A 16,632-nucleotide genomic window follows, 5' to 3' on the forward strand; every position below is an offset into this window, starting at 1 on the left:
CACTATTTGTGTAAATAAATGAATTGATATTGAAAAAAAACGACAAAACAAAAAATTGATTTTTTGACAAGTCGCCGAGAAATTTAACGACGGTGGTGTGTAGAAAAACAAAACAAAACAAGAAAATTGTTTATTCAATTCAGGCCTATGTTCATTTTGAATTCATTTTCGTTTCGTTTCGTTTTTTTGTTCAAATTGTTTATTCATATAATTTTTTTTTTCGATATAAATATCAATCATCGTTGTTGATAATCATCGATTCATTCGGGATAGAATTTTTGATGTTTGATAATAATAATAATATAAGCTGTTATTTTTATGACGATAGCAATAACGAAAAAAAAATTGAAATTGAACTTCAAATGAATTTCATTCGTCAATTGACAGCTTGAAGATGATGTTTAAAATAAGAGGGTAAAATTGATGCTACAAATTTCTTTGCTTCATTTTTTTTTCGCTCCCGAAATCATCATTTAAGGAGAATGCGCACCTACTACAAATTCTTTTTGGTTCAAAGATGAATTCAATTTACTTTCAGAATCATTACACAACATAAACTTCTGCTGGTATCTTCATTCATTGATAATTTTAACTTCAATGACGACAGTCGTGTTTGTTGCAACAACCACCATCAATAACAAAAAAAAACGAAACAAACATTCCTACGAGATTTTTTTATCTTGTCATCGAATTTCAATTGAATCTCATTTAAATCATTTAATTTTCAAAAAAAAAGATTATTTTCTTCTGTATGTCCAAGGTATGTATATTTTATTTTTATTTTTCTACAATCATTCACATGACTTTTTTTTGAATTAATTTTTCTTTAACATACAAAAAAAATTTGTTGTTGGTGGTGGTTATGTTTATGGAGATAGAAATGGAGATTCGTTGTTGAATTATTTTTTTCAATTTTCTATTGTTGATATTTGGATTTTTTTCTTTTTGTTTGGTTATGTAAATAATAACATGTAGTTTGGTTTGAGGGTGTTTTTTTTCTATCTATCTCTTGGATAACAAGATTAACGATGAAAAATTTTTAAATATATTAAATTATAATATTCGGATGATAGAATTGTGTTATTTTTTTTTATCATAATCGTTGACTTTTTTTTCTAATCAAGTCTATGAGTGAAAAGTTTGTTTTTTTTACATTGAAAAATGTCCCCCTCTTATTATCTATTTAATCAAAATTCTGTTTGGCCTAGTTTCACTTCCATCACTGTAATGCTTGTTTGTTGTGGTCATCAATTTTAATTTAACTTGATGATCAAAATTTATTACAGGGGATCATATTTTTGTTTGTTTGTTTTGTTCGGGTGTTATCTTCCCAAAAAAATTAATTTATTCACTTTTTTTCAAAATATTTTTTACTCTCATTAATTCATTAATTCATTAATGTTGTTGTTGTTGCTATGGACAGAAGTTGTTTTTTTCAACTTTTTGTTTGAATCTCATCAACTATCGGTTGACAAAAAACAATAGATTCTTTTTATCCAGAAAATTATATTGTAAATTGTATGCATTCGTGTGTATTTGGTTATGGCACGTTTTTTCGACAGATGCTATGCAATCATGATCATGAATAACAATCTAAAGAATGACGAAAAAGAAGAAAACAAAAAAAAAAAAAAATCTAGGAATAATATTGATTCTGTTTCAATTTATTTTGGTCTTGTCTTCGAAGGTCATCATCTAAATCAATGATTTTTCTTTTTTCCATATCAAAAAACATCGTCAATTTGTATAATTCCAAAGAAAAAAGGTATAATGTACGACGTTTGTTTGTTTATTTGTATCAATAAAAATTTCTTCCTTACATTTTCATTTAATTTATTCAATCAAATCAAGTTAAAATGAAACAATAATGTATCTGATGTCGATATTATATCGATTTTTTTTTATATCAAATAACAATTACGCTAACGACCATAGATTTTCTTTCCATTATTTGCTTCCATTTAATGTTTGTTTGTTTGTTTGTTTGGATTTTAATTTCATTAATTTAGCCAAACTGTCATGCGAACAAATTTTTTTCGTTTCTTTAATATCATTATCGCAAGTGTCAACAGATGAATGTTGTTGTTGTTGTTGTTGTTTTTTCATTTTATTATCGTCTATTTATCTTTTTTTTTTGCCCAAACAAAATTATTATTATTATTATTATTTCACAGAAGAATTATTTTTCCACTATAAAAATTGTGTGATTGATGCTTCAAGATCAGTGATCTTTAGCTCGTTTTTTTGTTATTCGGGTTCACTAATGAAATTTTTTTTTCTTTTAGATTGAAAATTATATACAACGTTATTATCATTTTTTATGGCTTTCTATATCAAATAATCAAATCATTTGTTGGGTGGTGTATTACAAATGATAGGATAATTTTTTATGTCAACACATTTTGTACATTTCGTAATATTAAACAAGTAAAGTAAAATGGACGAAAGAATGAAATTCATCATTCGAATCGTATTTGGTATATGATATTTTCACAAGTGTGAAGAACAAAAATCGTTGTTGTTGTTGTTGTACAATTCTCATTATTCCCATAATAAATTTCTTTCTTTTTTTGTTTTGTGTGTGTATTTTGTCAATGTCAAGCTAGTGAATAGAAATTATATTTGGCTTTTCAAAAAAAAAAAAAAAACAAATAGAATTTGAAAATGAAATTCCCGGTTTTTTTGTTTGTTTGTTTGTTTGTACAAGTGTCATGAGATATCATACCCCAAAAAACAGGATAACAACCCCGAACAAAATCCAAATTAAAGCATTCCTTTTTCTGATTTTTTTTAAAAATCAAATCGATTTGAAAAATTTATACAATTCGGTACAAATGAAACCTTTGAAATTATCTTGTTTTTTTTCTTTAATTTTGTCTGCTTTTTTTTCTAATTTCATAACCTGTTTTTTTTCTGTTTGTTTGAATTCATTCGATTACTATGAATGACCTTAGACTTTTTTTTTTCTTGTTTATATTAACTTATTACTTTCAAGAAGGAATACTTTCAGAATATTGATGTTATTTTTTTTGCAATTTTTTATTTCCAAAGAAATGAAAAAAAAAATCCCATGCGAATTCATATTTTTTTTTTGTTGATTCAATTATGATAATGAATAGAATGTTGATCTTTAATTTTTTTTTGTTTCCCCCCGTATAAAAAGGCAATGAAAAAAATTCCTCAAAATATTATCGGATGTTTAGATTTTTTTTCACAAAAAAAAAGAATTCTTTGAATGATTCTTCTGTATAATCGTTGTTATGTTGTTGTCATCAAATGTTTATTCATTTCTATTCACTTTTTGCCAAAATTCCATAGAAATAGGCCAATACTCTTATGTTGCAATCTGAATGTCAACGAATGTTGTCTTCACTGTAATACATTATTATTATTATTATTTTTGTTTTCACATTACAAATATATAAAAAATAATTATGATTATTAATTAATATTTTTTGTTTCCATTACAAATGCACCAATATTTCTTTTTTTTCCCTTTATAGTTTTTTTTTCTGGAAATTAAATCATTGACAACAACATCGAATCAGAATAAAAAAATGAAGAAGAAATTCACTAATAACCAAGCCCTTTTTTTTCTAAATGTCATAACTGGAATGTTGTTGTTGTTGTTACATCATCATCATTTATATGAGATTATATAAAGCCATAATCCATGTCTATCTGATTAATATGTTATTTTTTTCAGTGATGGAAGACACATATAGATAATAATAAGATGTTGTTCGAATTGATGATTTCCTACTTTAGTTTTTGTTTGTTGTGACTGTTATTTTTTCTTCTTTTGGCACTATTTCAATTCTTACCAATCAATGAATGTCAATTGTTGTTGTCTAATATCAAACATTATTGAAAAGCCACCAAATCATTATTATTAACAATAAAGTTTTTTTTTCTCTCGTTCACACAGAATATTCAGCATATTTCTTTGTTTGTCATGTTCAATGAATTTTGTGACAAATGATTATTCAATATGGCAATCCATCATCCATCATCATCATCATCTATATTAAGTTTGGAAATATTTTTATCGATAATAACATTTTCAATTATTAGTTTCATCCGAACCAAAACAATGTGAATGAAATCAGTTTTTTTTCATAGATTTTCGACAATGAAAACAATATCTATTTCACCGAATACAACAACAACTATGACTATTCCTACTACAGATTTAACGACAATCACTGCCATGATAATAATGGCCACTTCACAACAACAACAACAACAACAACAACAACAACAGCTCTACAATGAACAGCAAGTTTATGATCCATATCCGGATTTAACACAAATTTTCATCGTTCGATTTATATTCATATTTTGTTATGCTGTAATAATGATTAGTGCTGCATTAGGAAATTTATTAATCACTTATATTGTCATTTCAAATCGTAAAATGCGTACAACTGTCAATTATTATATTGTTAATTTAGCCTGTTGTGACATCTTAATTAGTGTTTTTGTTTTACCAACAAAAATGTTTGAATTACTTGCACCGGCTGAATGGTTAGCATTGAATGATACATGGTGTACAATAATGTCATTTTTACAATCGGTAATGGTATTTGCTAGCCTGCTTACATTGGTTGCAACATGTTTTGAAAGGTAATTTTTTTTAAAGTTATTATTTCAGTACAACAATCTCGAAAAAGGTAGTTCATTATAAATTGATTAGTTATTAGATTAGTTATTATAAAATTTGTCAAAAATAAAACTTGATCGATAAAAATTAGTTCATTTTTTCATTTATTTCATAAGATCAATCCTATTAGTGTTTTTTTTTTATTTTGCGAAACCGCATAGAAAATAAATTGCAAAAGAAATAATCTTTTTTTCTGCTGATGTTGTTGAAAAAAACCATCCATATAATCTGACAACATTACAGTTCAGGATATATTTAGATCAAATTATCAAAGAATGGTTTTTATCATTTTCATTACGATCATAAATCTGAAACGTAATCATCATTTTCAAGATGATTATTATACTTTTTTTTTGCTATGATTTTATTTAGTTTAATTTAGATTACAACTCATCAATTTGCAAAGTTGACAACAGGAAAAAAGTACTAATCAATATCTCCAGAAAAAAAAGAAGAAGAAGAAAAAGAAATGATTAATTTTGATAGAAAGTTTTTTTTTGCAAGCAAACCATTTTACGATCATTTCATGTTCGATTTACAGATGGCCAGAATATTTTTTATGATGTGCCAATAAATGATTTATTATTTTTTTTTTTTTTTTGATTTGTAATTTGCTTTCAAATCAATGATAATAATAATAAAAATAAAAAATAATTAGTTTTTTCACATGAATATCGATAAAGATTGAATTGGTAAAAAAATCTGAACATTTTTTTTGCTGATTGTTGATTCAATTTGGCTTTTTTTCATGTAAAATAATCCATTTAGTGAACAACAACAACAACTTTTATAATCTATGGAAACGTTGTAGTTTTGCAATGAAATAGAATTTCGTAATAATAAAAAAAATAACCAAAGAAAATTCAGGTTTTTCCATTTTGATTAAAATGGAATTTGATTCATTTTATTTTTTTTTTTTGGCTACATTATTAGTGAGGGCAAAAACAAAAAATATTGAAAATAATGAATTCACTTTATTTGATTTATGGTTTTTTTTACTATACAAATTCTTTGTTCATCAATCAATAATGTTTTTTGTTTCACTGGATTAACCTTTAAATTTTATGAAACTGTTTTTATTTTTTTTGTATTTACAGAATAATCCTTGATTAATGAATTTCTATTCTATTTTTGTATTCTTTTTTTAGGTATTTTGCTATTGTACATCCATTAAAAAGTCGTATGCAACAAAGTAAACGTCGTACATGTCGTATATTATTAGCCGTTTGGCTTTTGTCTTCCTTTGCTTCATTGCCTAATATTCTAAATGGTTCAATGGCTGTGATCAATATATTAAAAAGTGAATATGGAACCATTGCACGATTGACATGCATGTCAACATTTGATGATGAATTTCGTTTAATATATTTTACCATATTGTTCATCTGTCTTTATCTTATTCCATTGGCATTGATTGCATTTACCTGTTTTTGTATTGCTCGTGCCTTGCTACGTACATCTATATTACATCGACAAGGTAGTCTATTGAGACAAGAAGTTAATCGTAGAAAAGTATGTCATTAGGAAATTAAATATTATTAAGTGATATTTTTTTGTTTCAATGTGTAAATTTTGTTTTCTATAGGTAGGCAAAATGATTCTAGTTGTTGTCGTTTCATTTACTATTGCTTGGACACCATATTTTCTGATCAGTGTAATCACTCAATATCAAAAGGAAAATTATTTCGATAAACATGATTATTATTTCACAATGTTGAGTATAAATCTATTTGGTTTTCTTCATTCATCAATTAATCCAGTGATTTATCTGACAATGAGTGCTCGATTTCAAAAAGGTTTTATGCGTCTTTTAAGGATAGTTATGTGTTGTCAAAAATCAACAGAAAATGCTGGCCATACTTCAATACCTGATCCAGGTACTAGTTCACGTTATAGTCCAAATGGAAATATCAACAATATGCCATAATTTGATTGGGCAACATTTACTATATCGATTCGATTATCATTCATTCTGGTTGAATGGTGGGAAAAAACTTTTTACTGGACTAATATTTTGACAGAAAAAAACTTAATTACGAAATATTGCGAAAGAATTTAAAATGGAAATCAACATTTGGTCAACATATTATCTGCATCATGCCAAAGTTTTTTATTTTAAGCAAATTAAAGCCTATATTTTTTCAGAAATATTAATAATTTAGTTGAAACATAAATTTAGAATCTAAAACTTACGATGAAAATCTTGAAGACGAAAACAAACCGAATATTTTACTGATTTTTTTTCATTGTCCATTTTATAATCGAAAATTTTTCCGAATAATGTTCCCGTGACAAATGCCATTGAGTGAGCTGTGTTTATATTTGTTTTCACGATAAATGAATTAAGACAACGTTTCAGGAAAAACAAACAAACAAATAAACAAATAATCCGCTTAAAAAGATATTATCGTTCAACTTGTTTCTCAATTTTATTAGACAACAACATAAAACATAACAAAAAAAAACAAGAAACTTTTTTTCAAATTATCAAATGTAATATAGATGTTCAAAAGAAAAATTCCGTTCATATGACGTGTATCCATGGATTCAATTTTTTTTCAAATGTAAGACATTATTACAAATGTTATAATAATAATATTATTATTATCCAAAATACTTTTGATCTTTTGTTAATGTCTTATTTCCGTTTCTTTTTCTTTTTTTTTTTTGTACAGATTCGAATCGATTCAGATCGTTTGCACGATAAGATGTTAAATACATTTTGAAAAAAAATAAGACATAATAATATTTACAGCTGTTTATGGAAAAAAGCTATAAATGATTTAAATTTGTCATTTATAAATCTGTATACAAAAACATATGATATCGATTATCTTCAGACAAAATAGTCAACTATTTTTGAATTTTTTTTCTGTTCGAATCATCTATTTTTTTTTTTTTTTTTTGCTGTAAATAAATGATAACGAAAATATTTTTATATTAATCTTTAATAGCTTTATCTTTATTTTATGGAATATAATTTGATAACTACCGAAATTTTGCAACAAGCTGGATACATTGGTTATCTGTAATCATGAATGTTATGTAACAATGCCGTTATAATTCCATTGGGCTGGATAACATTTGTCATGAATCATGAAAAAAACTGTGATTTTTTAAAACGAATGGTGAGTTATCGAATAAATTCCAAAACTGTCTGGACTGTTTTATTCCACAGATTTTTATGATTTTTTTTAAAATTTAAATGAAAACTATTATTTACGATAAGTCAAATGAAAAAAAAATTTATTTAATTTTCGAAAACATGTTTAAAAGATACAAGAATCTTAATAAATTTTCTTGTAGATACACATATATGATTGGCAATGTTGAATATAATAATATGAATGAATGATAATGAATGTTGAAAATTTATAAATATGAAAATTTAAATTTAAGGAAATTAAAAAATGTATTTTTTTCTGTAAATAAATTGATTGGCAAGATAAATTCTAAAAGCTCCTTGGAAAGCAACAAGACCAAAGGCTACCATTACTGTTACGAATACCACAACATTTTCCTCGACGATCCAGATCAATTTCTTCATAATCATAAGAATCATAATAATAAAAATCTTTCAGTTTTTCACTTTTAAGTTTTAATTTTTGTTTTTCTTGTTTGGATGAACACGCTGATAATGATGAGGTATTATTATGATGATGGTGACTTGATTGTGAATGATTACTCGTTCCTGATGATGATGATAATGATGATGCTAAACGTCGAAACATTGAACTTTTTCTATTACGTAATTCTGTTACACTAGTCGCCATAATTTGATGAAATAGATCCAACATTGATTTATTTGTATTTGATTGATCGTTTGTACGGAATAATTCATTTGATGAATGAATGGACGATGATGATGATGATGATGAACACGATGAAGCCATCGAATGAGATGAAGCGGTTGAATTGGATTTAGATAATTTTTTCTTTTGTTCTCCTTTTTCTTTTGCTTTATCATTAATTTCTCGTTGTTTTTTCATCATTTTCACTGTATGAGATGGCAGAAAAAAGAATGATGATGATCGTAGTGTTGTTGCTAAATTGGTTTTTGGTGAATTCGTTGGTCGTTGTTGTTTTGATTGTTTCAATTCAGATTTACATAAATTAGGATTTAATTGATGAAAAATTGAACGATTATGTACGATAGGTGTGGATGGGGCAGAATTTTGGTGTTTTTGTTGTTGTTGCTGCTGCGGATGCTGTCTTGAAGAATGATTTGTTTGATAAATTGGAGCCGGTGATTGTGATCTTACTACAGCTGTAGGAACAACAGTTACTGTCGTACCATATGGTGTTATATATTTTGTCATAGCATAAGGATTGTTCAATAAATTTTGAGGTGATGACAATTTGTAACAATAATCTGGATGATATATCATAGGACTTGAAGGTGGTGTCATTAATATTGATGGTTGATAACCACATGATGTGGAATGATTAGATTTATTGTTCGATCGTTTTTTATCTGTTGCAAGGAGACTAGAATCATTTTTCATCAGAGCTCGGTCATTATCTTCAATTATTGTACGATTCTTTCGTGGAGAATTTGGTATTAGATTGTGATGATATGGAATATGACAATGAGAGGCAGTGATTTTTGTTGATTCCAAATCATATTGACAGTTTGATTGTAATTTGTCTGATTTTGAACTATTGGTTTTTTTCGATTTTGTTACGTTCATTTTTGAATTCGATGATGATCGATTATTATCAACAACATTGTTTTTGTCATTCATGACATTCGATTTCGGAAATTTAGGCGAAGTTATCGGTGATGTCAATGGTGAGAACGTAGATAATTTGGCTGTAGTTACATTTGAAGCGAATATATTCGATGAAGCGGTTGGATGATAGTAAGGATGATATTCATAATAAGAATGTTCATCATCATCTTCATAATGGGAATGATTCTCGTGGTTAGCTTCAGCTTCAGATTTCAATGCTTCTTGTGCAGATAATTTCGTCAATGATTTGCGCCAACTTACTAATTTAGCATCAGATATTTGTGCCAATTTAGGAGGTGTTGATGGAAGAAAATGTCGATGACCATAATCCTGATAGATTGAATTTTTTTCATTTCTATGTGAACATCGAGATTCGCTAGGCATTCGTTTTGCTGAAAATGGCGATTTGGGTGAATCATTTAATGAATTTTTCTGATGATTGATAAATTCAGTACAATGATGATTCGGATGTTTATGACGTTGATTCTTTTGATATTCCAAACCAGCTAGAATGGCAGAATCAAATACTTCCTGCGAAAAAAAAATTATTGAAAAAAAAGTTAAAAAACTAATGCTAAGAACATTTGGACAAACCTTTAAATTTTTCTGGGTCAATGCCGAACATTCAATATAACAGATGGCGCCTAATTTTTTGGCCATACTTCGTGCATAATCCGATGAGATCGGTTCTTCGCCATTTGCATCTAATTCAATCAATACTTTGACATCATGTCGAAGATCGCATTGAGTTCCAATCAATATGAATGGTGGCATTGAACGTTGTTGTTGTTGATTATTGGATTTTGAATGATTGCCCATAAAAGTACGACGAATTTCGGGTAACCATTTTTGTCGGATATTACGAAAAGAACGTGGAGATACAACCGAAAATGAAACCAAAAATACATCAGTGTGATTATAACATAATGGCCGAATCGAATCAAATTCATTCTATATCAACAACAAAAAAAACGAAATGAGAAAAAATTATTAATTTTCTAGATTGAACAAAAGAAATCTCGTCTTAATTAATTTAATTAAAGAAATTGAAAAAAAAACAAAAAAGAAAAGAATCGTGTAAAGGTGTCAAAATTAACATTATTATTTTATAGAAATCATTCTACAAATATCCATGCACTTAACCTATATTTTGTTAATGATGGATATTCAATTTCGAAAAATGAATGGTGAAAAAAATTTCTCTGGTTTTTTTCAACAAAACAAGACTTAGCAATGTTTGTGATACAACTCGATTTCATGTATCCATAACAATAAATAAAATCTTTAAAATGGCCTGTTTTTTCCATTGGCTATATGTGTGTGTGTGTTTATTTATAAACCTAAACTCAAAGAAAAAAAAACTAATCAATACACCGATCATTGATGATGGCCACCATCATCAAACATCATTCAAACAACAACAAAAAAAAGGTATTTCCATTGGCTAATTTTCAGTCTTCAAGTCCATCATCATCATCATCATCATCATTGTTCAACAGTTTTGTTGATAGATTAAACCGGTCGACCGATCGATCGATCATACGGTCAATGAAGTAAATCAATCAATCGATTTTTTTTTCATCCATCATTTCTAGATGATGATGATGATGATGATGATCACTATACATAAAATCATATGATCATGTAACGTTCGTCATATATCTATATAATAAACACGAGAAGCGAAGCTTCTCGAGAGTGTCGTGCACAGAGAAATGTGTTAGCAAATGCAATTAGCAGAGAAATGTGTTAGGAAATTTGACAAATGTGTTAGAAAGGGTCTGCAGAAAAAGTCAATGTGCGCAACATCGTGCGCAACATGAATGGCCTCGGGATAGAAACAATTGTTAACGCTTAGGCCCCGGTCTCATTGTAATGGGACTGCGGCCTTAGAGAAAATTATGGTTTGCAAAAAATCTCAATAGGAAAAAATAGCAAAAAAATGGAAATATTCAAATATAATTTAAATTTGGTTTAAGCAGGTTAGGTTAGGTTTGTGCAATTAGGTTTTCCGGGAGGAACTAACTAAAGCGCCAATATTTGTGGCTATTTTTGGCGATTTTCTCCACTATTTTTCTTGGACCGATTTTCGGTGAGACCCGAAACAAATGGATAGAAAACAAATAAATAATTGGATCGAATCCCAAAGAACAAAACTTCAGCCAAGATTTGGGCGATGGGCGGCGTAGCCGCTCATCTGCCAGAATCTACGGGCTGAAGCAAGTGTGCGTGCTGCTGGCCAAAGGCCAGCAACACACACTTGTCATTATATAATGTTATTTTGCTAATAATACTCATTTGGTTGCCTCCACTCTTTTATATCATCAACCAACATTATGTTAATGATGATAATGATGATGATGATGATGATCAACATTAAGCTATTCTTCCGTTCAATACGATCGGAATATAAGATTACATAATGTTTTTTGGTTGTTCAATAGTACATAATTACAAACGAATCAACTTTACTTTATGTTTGACTTTGATCATCCAAAAATGACCGGTGTATGTAACGGTATGTTCGTTTGTGTGTGTGTGTGTGTGTGATGATATTAACAAGTTGTGTTATGTTTGATCATCACGATGATAATGAAATTTGCCCTACAAAATTTTTTGCATTCAATTTATTTAAACAGGTAAGAATGATATTTATAAATAAAATAATAATAATGATAATGAGACTGAATTCGTTTCGAATTTTCTTTTGGATAATTATACCTTTTATTATCATCATTGACAAGATATTGATAGCATCAATATTATTGATGACTAACGAAAAAAAAATCTGAAAATATGAAAAATCTGACATAACGAAACAAAAAAAAAATTTGCAAGCAAACACCCTTTGGGCAAGCATAACCAAAAGTTGCATTTTTTTAACATAAAGATTTCAGACAAAATTTACAAAAATTTAAGGTCGAATTGATAATAATCTTGATGATTGACATATGAAAATGATGACAATAATGGCGGCGTGAAAGAAAAAAAAATCGATCATTGACATTTGTAAGTTTTTGTGAAAGCCGAAATAGAGATATTTGATAGATTTTTTTTCTTCTTCTTGTCGAAATCACTAATGATAACGGTAACTATAGTTTTCTTTTCGTTTCGGTTGTTAATTGGATGAATTTTCGTAAAAAAAACGTACATGAAAATTCAATCAAAACAAGAGCGAAAAGCCGAAAAAAAACTGGAGCAGCAACAATTATTATAATTATTTCGGTGTTTGCATCGATAGAAATTTTACTAAACTATCATCATCATCTTTTATTAACTATAATGAAATTTGGAATCATTGATTTTGGCCATTCAGTTTTCATTTCAAACAACAGGGAAAAAACCTTTTACAAAAAAAAAAATGAACAACAATAATGATGATCAATGTTAATTGATCAGAATAAAAATAATCCAGATGTTCACTAGGATCGGTCACCTGTTATTTATTATATTACACCTGTTATCCTGTTGAAAAAAAAAAAATTAACAAATAAATTTTCAATTTTTAAATATTCGTTTGAAAAATTATTGCATTTTCAAACACGTGATCATTATATGAAAAAAAAGGAATATGAATATATTGAATTAACCAATCAATAATTGGAACTAGGTTAAAAACCTCCTTTTTTGGATTTTGTTTTGGAGAAAAAACAATTAATAGCTTATCATCATCATCAATATTATTGTTATATGGATGATCTTTTCTCAATCATTCCCGTTTGTTTTGTTTTGTTTTTTCTGAAGAGATGATGATATATCTTTTTTGATGAAACAAAAATAACAAGAACAAAAACGATTAAATCCTTCGACAAAGGTAATAACATCCGACTATTGTCAAAGGTATGTCATAATTGAAAAATAACGAAACATGAACCAATCACGAATGAAATGAAATCAACAACAACAACAACAACAACAACAAAAAACTAGAGTTTTTAAGGGGAAAAAATCAATCCATTTTTTTTTGTTCGGGAATATAATCCTTATAAGATTCATGGATCATTCGATAAGATGTGGGCGTTTGATGATTATCAGTTAATAATTATTTTTTACAAAAAAAAACGTGAAAAGAAGAGGTGGTGTGTTTCTTTTTTTCATCATTTTTCCTATCGAACGATCATCATTCCATCATTGTCAGCAATGTTGTTGTTGTTGTTTTTTTGTTGTATGAACTGTTTCGTTCTCACGATTTACTTTTTTTTTCATCTTTTTAACATTTTCTTTCGTTCCTCACATATCTAATCATTTATTCTGATAGTGTGTGTGTGTCTAAAGGATTTAACACCACTGGAAACGATTTTTTTATTTTCTTTCGTCTTACACTTTAGAACAAAAAAAACTAGAGAAGGATAATCACTAGCTTTGGATCGAATTGAGATGAAGAAAACAGAAAAAATTTCCACAACAAAATTCTAGGTTGTGAATTTCTTCGCTGTAATCTTTTTTCATTGTAATTTTTTTTTCTAATAATAAATCCTTGAAAAATGAACTTTATCATATCCGTTTTTCTATCGCCATTACCATATCCATGATGATCATCATCAACAACAAGTTCAAATTTTGACCTTTGACCAAAAGCTATAGAGTCTGTTTATGTATATCGATCATTACAAATAATGGATAGCATGACCGAACCGACTTTTACATTATTACGTTTATCTCGGGTGTACAGTATTCAAAAATATCGAAACATATTTATATTCAATGAAAGCAATGGTAAGAGACAAACAAACAGGATGTTTCCATTCAAAAATTTATATTTAGCTTGATGCTTATAAGCTTCTTTTCTTTAGAATTATGAAGGCTTAATTGGCCATATTTTTTTCAATTTTATTGCATTTTTTATTTTGTTCAAAAAAAACCAAGTTAAAGGTTTAACCTTGACAGTAATGACCATGGTGATTTTGTTTACGATCGGTGATCATGTGATATAATAATAACAACAAAATTCAATGAAATAAAAGAATATTTAATCTACCGTTTGCATCGAATTATTTATAGATGGATGATTACAATTTAAAGTTTTTTTCTTTTTTCTATATCTGGTTACTAAATTATTATCCAGATATATTAATTATTGTATTTTCAGAAGAGAAGAACAATATGAATATTGCAAATGTTTGTGAATGGAAAATTTGGAAAAAAAATATTTTCATTTGATTTCTATATTTGCATTTTTTTCTCCTAAACAATAAGGTCATAAATTTTACGAAAAATCCTAAAATTTGAAAGTGCAAGTTTTACCAGGTAAAATATTCATTCATAAACGTACCCGACACACACACACACACACAAACACTCAAAATTCACTGATCTGACAAATACAATTAATTTTTATCTTTACTTCATTTTTTTTTTTTTTTTTTTTGGTTCGGTTCATTTAATGGCTACTAACGAAATACAAATCAAAATACAAAAAAATGGCTTCGCTTTTTTTTTGCTGTTATTGTTGTTGAATTGATGCTATTGTTACGAATGTAAAATGCATCATCAAAAATCAACTGGCGACCGTCAACTCAATTCAACATAATTTTAGCCATAAAAAAATGTCATACAATAAAATTATGGAAAGATAATTAAATGACTGTTTAAATAATAAGTAGGAATAAAATGAAGAACAACACAATTCAAAAGAATTGACACGAATTTGCAAGGTAAAAGTGCAAAACTATTTTATATTGAACAGAAAAAAACAAGTTTGACAACGTGGATAAATATTTTTTTTGGAAAAAAAAGTAAACTTGTTCTTTCATTCCAATGGCCAAAAGATATTTGCTTTTTTTTTGTTAAACAGACCTTTAAATATAGTGTACTATGACCTTTGATGGGTTTGTTTTGCTTGAATAAAGATAAGGTCAAAGTACACTATGTTCTCACTCTCACTCGGCGGTAAAAAAATGCAAACCAAACATTTTATCAAGGTAACTTGAACTTTGATTTATATGTTACCTTTATATACTTTGACTATTTGAATATGAATTAAGAGATTTAGAAAAAAATATTCACAATGTTTGTTTGCGTGTTTATCGTGCTTAGATAATCATTTTATGGCCATATCTTATACAGATAAAAATGCAAAATTATTGTCGAACTACCTTGAGCAAAGTCAAAAAATTTGTTTAATTTCTTCCATTTTGACAAATGATTTTGCTCCCGTCGTTCAGCTAATGATGGATAGAGGAACAGAAAAAATCCCGTAAATTTTATTAACCATAAATTTAAGAAAAATTTCTGACAGACAGTTAAATTAAGTCAAATTAGTTAGTGAAAAAATAAATGTACAGATTCTTTAAATAAGGCAAAGCTAAATAATAAACAAACAAACAAACAAAAAACTTACTTGGCCGGCAGTATCACAAAGTTGTAGTTGACATGGTTTGTTGTCGATCGTGACCAACACTAAAAAACAAAAGAGAAAAAAGAAAAACAAATTCAACATCAGATAAGAATAATAACAATCAAATGAAAAAAAACAACAACAAAGATAATTGGATATTAGGATGGTGGTTAAAAATTACGTAATTATTTGAATTTTTTTTGTTCACAATAAATAGTTATGACATGAAGAATCACCATCATTATCAAACAGACAGACAAACAAACAAACAAAGATAATTATTTAGGAATACAGAAAAATAAACAGAATCCAACCAAACAAAAACAAACAACCTGTATAACATAATGTTGTTGGAAAAAATATGATGATGTTTTTTCTTTCAGTTAATTATTATTCCATCAAATATTTCTGATGGTGTACATACCGATTTCCTGATCATTTCATCATCATTATTAACATTTGTATAGTCATTGAACCGAATAACAAAATAGATCATCATCGAAAAAAAATATTGACCTTCATTCATACAACAACAACAGAAATTCATTTGGACATTGGACATTAATGATAGTGACGACCCTACAATGAGAATATCATCATTAGCGTTATTATAGACGACAACAATCAACAATCAACAATAATGAAATATATTAGTTGACGAAATAACAATATGACCTATCAACCCTTTTCGATGTCTGTGGGATGTTTTATCGAGGACATTAATAATCATAAGCTATAGGAAGAAACAAACTCTCTCAAGAAAAGAAAAGAAAAAATCTCTCATATAAACACACATCTATTCATCGATCTTATTCTCATCATCATCATCATCATTATCATCAACATCGACATTGGTAGAAGAAAAAAACCCAGCAAGACATACGGAAATTTAGATCATT

The 16,632-nt window shown here is 27.7% G+C and overlaps 2 protein-coding genes across 3 annotated transcripts in view; one reads left to right on the forward strand and one right to left on the reverse strand.

Moving 5' to 3' along the window:
* LOC113793230 (QRFP-like peptide receptor) lies at positions 1 to 8,096 on the forward strand. The gene is made up of 5 exons (XM_075820588.1): positions 1 to 760; positions 3,929 to 4,626; positions 5,812 to 6,175; positions 6,249 to 7,227; positions 7,339 to 8,096. The coding sequence occupies exons 2-4, from the start codon at positions 4,100 to 4,102 to the stop codon at positions 6,588 to 6,590; spliced, it is 1,233 nt and encodes a 410-aa protein (XP_075676703.1). The 5' UTR covers positions 1 to 760; positions 3,929 to 4,099; the 3' UTR covers positions 6,591 to 7,227; positions 7,339 to 8,096.
* LOC113793221 (uncharacterized) overlaps positions 7,893 to 16,632 on the reverse strand; it is a 21,146-nt gene continuing 12,406 nt past the window's right edge. Inside the window, exons 3-5 of one of the 2 annotated variants that reach the window (XM_075820565.1) lie at positions 15,737 to 15,795; positions 9,991 to 10,347; positions 7,893 to 9,927 (exon numbers count right to left, since the gene is read on the reverse strand). In XM_075820565.1, the coding sequence (XP_075676680.1) occupies positions 8,116 to 9,927; positions 9,991 to 10,347; positions 15,737 to 15,795 (2,228 nt within the window). In that variant the 3' untranslated portion in view covers positions 7,893 to 8,115. Of the gene's footprint in view, positions 9,928 to 9,990; positions 10,348 to 10,539; positions 11,563 to 15,736; positions 15,796 to 16,632 lie in introns of those variants that run through there. The other variant, XM_075820568.1, reaches the window with a different exon arrangement.

Source organism: Dermatophagoides pteronyssinus, unplaced genomic scaffold (assembly GCF_027571235.1).
Source record: "Dermatophagoides pteronyssinus isolate colony J.1.1.1.1 unplaced genomic scaffold, Derpt_VIB-CSIC_2022.12 sq0001, whole genome shotgun sequence".
NCBI lineage: Eukaryota > Metazoa > Arthropoda > Arachnida > Sarcoptiformes > Pyroglyphidae > Dermatophagoides > Dermatophagoides pteronyssinus.